This window comes from Castanea sativa, chromosome 11, assembly GCF_040712315.1.
Source record: "Castanea sativa cultivar Marrone di Chiusa Pesio chromosome 11, ASM4071231v1".
NCBI lineage: Eukaryota > Viridiplantae > Streptophyta > Magnoliopsida > Fagales > Fagaceae > Castanea > Castanea sativa.
In genome coordinates this window covers 29,851,289-29,855,924 of record NC_134023.1, presented here as the reverse complement: position 1 = coordinate 29,855,924, position 4,636 = coordinate 29,851,289, and the positions used below count along the sequence as shown (strand labels likewise).

The following is a 4,636-nucleotide window of genomic DNA, read 5'->3' as shown; positions in this document are numbered from 1 at the left end:
ATTAAAAATTTTGGATCCAAGGGGAGCTTGGCCCCACCTTGTTCCGTCCCTATCCAAACACACACACAACCACCTCAAACAATCAAGTGAAAGATCTGTGGATAGATCCAAAGAGGCAAACACATAAAGGAACTTCATATTGGTAGGGGAAATCCACCATAATATAAGTTGAAAGAGGTCATGAATGATGGTATAGACCTCAGTTGTATATAATTTTCATGGTTGAATTGCATAAAATGTTTATTTTTGATAACATAGATTAGCATAATCATGCATCTAATAATATGACTATGCATTAGATTTAGGTTATGATTTTATTAAACGTCACATGATAAGCATATTTAAATTCAAGCAATGATTAGCAATTAAAGAAAAAAATAAACGGGGGGGGGGGGGAGGGACAGTTGTGTGGGAACAAACTTTATCCCATGTGGGGTTCAGGAACAGGGTAGGGAAGAGAGTATGATCCTTGCCCCATACAAGCCCGGATGCAAAATTTATAAGAAACATCAACACAATGAATGGCACTTTAAATAACATTTTAAACTACCCAAGAAATCAATGTTCTTTCTTTAAACAGATTTTTTAGTGCTTGAACCCAAGAAGGGGGGAAATCAATCACTAACGAGGTTTTTTTTTTTTTTTTTTTCCTCCCTTTTTTGGGCTATGGTCAATCACTAACGAGTTTACAACCGAAGTATAGAGGATTTTGAAGGAAAAAAAAAAAAAAAAATTTGACATGAGGAGCTACTCCTACACATTCTCCAATACTTTAAAAAGCTAAGCAAGTGAAAATTCTCATGACTATCACCATAGAGACATTCAATACAACTTTGGTCATCACTCATATGAACATTCGTGATCTCTCTTTCGACGCTGAATATGATGCAAAAGCATTGCCTAATCCACCAAATTTGCGAACCTCTTTGTTTGGTTTTTGTTATTTTTTTGGGTGGGGAGTGTTAATTGTGGCTAATGAGGTAACACTTAGGAGAAGAATTCCGGGTTGTCAAAAGGGAAATTTGGGTCAATGTCCACCTTATCTAGTGAAAAGTCCAAGTTCCCAATTGGTGAATTGGTGACAGAAGTCGGGGCAGAAATTATGTCAGTGAGATCAGATTCGGATGTTTGCATATTGTGGCCAAGTCCGTAACTGTTCATGTGGCATGGAGACAGTGAAAACAGGTTGGATTCAGATGTTGCTGGTGATATAAATGTTGGAGAAAAACTCCCCATAAAATTGTTCTCCAACATTATGGACTCCGAGAAAATATTATTATCAGCATTTTCTGATCCAATTGGTGTAGAAGGGAAAGAAAAGGACGGAAATATGTCATCCTCTCTAATTTCCAAGTCCTCACTTTTAAGCCCACCTCCATAATTGAACACTATTTCCTGTGACTGTTGTTGGGGTTGAAACTTTCTTTTGTTTTCTTTTACTGATGCCGATGCCACGTTTAAATGAGATGCTTGGCTACAAGTGTGACGACCTCGATAGGTAACTTCGAAAATAGTGGGGTCTTCATCACATCTTTGAACTTGCTTTGTGGCTAAACAGCCTTGTGAATGTCGATGAGTGCATCTATAATAACCCCTGCAATAGAAATAACTATGGGTTACAAAAATGTGACAAGAAAATTTCTTTGAAATTGTCATAAATATGTGTAAAGTTTTTGACAAAATGGAGGGGAGTAATGGCACAACAAAACACTGTACTGTACTATTGTGGTCCAAAATCCAAATGTTTCAGAGACGCTAGCTAGCTGGACATCTTGGACTAGGACTTAGATTTATTCTTTTTCTTTTTTCTTTCTTGTGCTGAATAGACCAGTTTTATTATCTCTAAATACTGTTAAAAAGGGTATTCAAAATTGCAAATGATTGTGCAAGCTTCGGGCCACATATAATTAGCTACAGCCAGAAAATTTAGTCCATCAATCAACTGTAATTTTTTTTTTAATGAAACATCAATCCACTTGTTAATGGGTTTTAGTATTTTCACATGTACAGAGAATCCAATGGGTGTCCCGACGCATACTAACATATTTTTATCAATATTTTCTATTTAAAAAAATTATAAAAAAATAAAAAAATTATTAAGTGGGTGTTTAAGAGAGTAGTTTGAGTTATGTTGTTTGAATATTTTTGATATACGTGAAGGTGAAAAAGTATATAAAAATATATATAATGTTGTTTAAAATATATTGAAGTGTATTATAATTAATGTGTCAAACGAGCCCTGATTTTTTAACAGCTTTTTTTAAACTCTCCGTAAAATATTTTCTACCCTTCTTGACTTAAAAAAAAAAAAAAAAAGAAAACCACCCACATTACGCTAGCTGCCAGAAATAAAACCAAGACAGTACTTTGATCAGAGCCTGCAATAGAACAGTTATATATATATATATATATATATAGAGAGAGTTGATTCAAGTTACACCTGGTGTAACTCTAAGTAATGTTACACCACCCAATAACTTGTTATTGAATTAATATTTTGAAAATCCAACCGTTGAATTACATGTTCTATATGTTCTTAACATGCATGCCAATTTTCATATCAATCAGATGCTCTTTACCATTTGATCCATAAACTCATCTTTTATACATTATTTTAAATTACAAAAATTTGAATTTTAACAATTGATTGATAACATGGCTATTAATATTTGATCACCTTGAAATTTTGCAAGCATAAAGAATATACAAAAATAATGTAATCTAACGGTGGATTTGTCAATATTTGCATCTAATTAAAAAATATTGAGTGGTATAATATTACTTAGAGTTACATCAAGTGTAACTTGAACCCAACTCGTATATTAATGACCCAATAGGACAGTGTATATAAGTATCCTCCAGGAAGCCTTTGGATAAGTTCAAGCACAACAACTTTAGATCATTTTTTTTCTTTAATCACAATGATTAAAGAGCCAAAGGCTTGTGTGGCTCCAAACAATAGGCGTTCCTAGCTACTTTGGATAAGACAATAGATGTTTGTAACTTAAAGGTCGACTGGACAACTCCACAACATCACGTATATCACATGTCAACTATGCATATATTTTTTCAAGACAAAATATAACGAAAATCTAGGCTTTTTTTCAGTTTTTACTTCATACATACATCAATGATTAGAGAGCACCAAGGCAAAAACTTTCTTACCTAGGAAAATTAGCTCCGAGGATGTCTTTCTGCCCATATTTTCTCCAGCTATAACCATCATCAAGAGGGCCTTCTAGCCCTGTCCCGGAGCAAACCTTCACTTGCTCTGTCCATCGGGGCAATGTCTTTCTGTACCACACAAATACATTTAAGATTAGCAAACCCTCACATTCAAACGTACCTAAGCTAACTTAAGTAGAACTAATAATTGTTGGTTGAGGTCTAATTTTCACCTTTTCTTGTAGACATCTTTGTGCTTAGAGTCTTGTTCATAGCCTTCACTTCTTGGGCTAGTAATGGCAAAAGAACTAGGCGATTCAAGATTGTTGATGGTGGATTTGGGCTCTCCTACACAAGCACCCCAATTTATCATTGAAAGTGCTTTTTCATAAGAAGAAAGTATCTTCTCAATTAAGCATTCACGCGTTTCATGCGACGAAGAAGGGTTAAGATGATTCATAAGCTGCTTTGCTAGCTCTTTCCCTTGATTCAGTTCACTGATCAGAGTCTTTTGCTCCCATTCCATGGCCATTTCAATTAGGAAAAATGCTCAAAAAAAATTGACACAGCTTTAGCTTAAGAACAGTAGGGATTGCGGAGATGGAGGGCAAGCAAGGTACAATGGTCTATAGCACGTGAAGGAGGAACATTCAAGGCTATGAAATTTATATAACGATGTCCAAAAAGGAAGTTCAAAATGGGATATGGTGAGGCTGAAAATTGTTGAAGCAGAAGCTGCAAACATGAAAATAACTTGCATGACACCCAAGTAGGCTATCAAATGTGTTGTTGTATAGATGAAATGAGATGGGATAGCAAATGGGTTGGAATGATTAATGGCTAAGTAAAAGATGGGCTATGAAATGTGGTAGTAATGGTAACTAGAAGCTCCAAATCTTGAATTGATGTTAAAGGGTAAGAGCTGTGAAGGAGGTGAGAACTGAAAGCTAATGTATACTACAAGGAAAGCGAAAATATTTTCTTTAGTGAAGAACTTGGGAGGAAGGGGATGATATAAGGAGAGAAAAGAGAAGGAAAAGAGACAAGTTTGACCAAAGAAAACCGAGTAAGGAGGTTTTTCCGCAAAAGGACCAGTTTCTTGTAAGGGGATTATAATAGTATAGATTGAGAAAAGGTCTATTTGCTGACTGCTTCAAACCCACAAAAAGGGTTGCAAATAAAACTCACTCACATTACATATGATATCATTTTCTCTCTCCTACAAGGACTGAGGAACAACGCGGAAGAAGGCTTGAAGATTCTCCTGTCTCATCACTTTTTTTTTTTTTTTTTTTGCTTAATCTGCTCTGAGCGTCCAATGTATTCATACATTTTACACTCCTTGTGAAATATTTTGGATGGAGAATTTGAGATAAGAGTTTTTCCGCTTATGCGCCTGACGTAGTTCGCTCGAGTCATGTCTAACCCCTTGCTTACGGTGATGTTGATTGATCACTATGTGAATAGCACT

At 35.4% G+C, this 4,636-nt stretch overlaps 1 protein-coding gene across 1 annotated transcript; it reads right to left on the bottom strand.

Moving 5' to 3' along the window:
- Window positions 1-524: 524 nt before the first annotated feature.
- LOC142614760 (putative WRKY transcription factor 53) lies at window positions 525-4,249 on the bottom strand. Its single transcript, XM_075787386.1, has 3 exons — window positions 3,399-4,249; window positions 3,166-3,294; window positions 525-1,594 (listed from the first exon to the last, which is right to left on the bottom strand). Exons 1-3 carry the CDS (start codon window positions 3,695-3,697, stop codon window positions 988-990), a joined length of 1,035 nt encoding a protein of 344 aa, XP_075643501.1. The 5' UTR covers window positions 3,698-4,249; the 3' UTR covers window positions 525-987.
- Window positions 4,250-4,636: the final 387 nt, after the last annotated feature.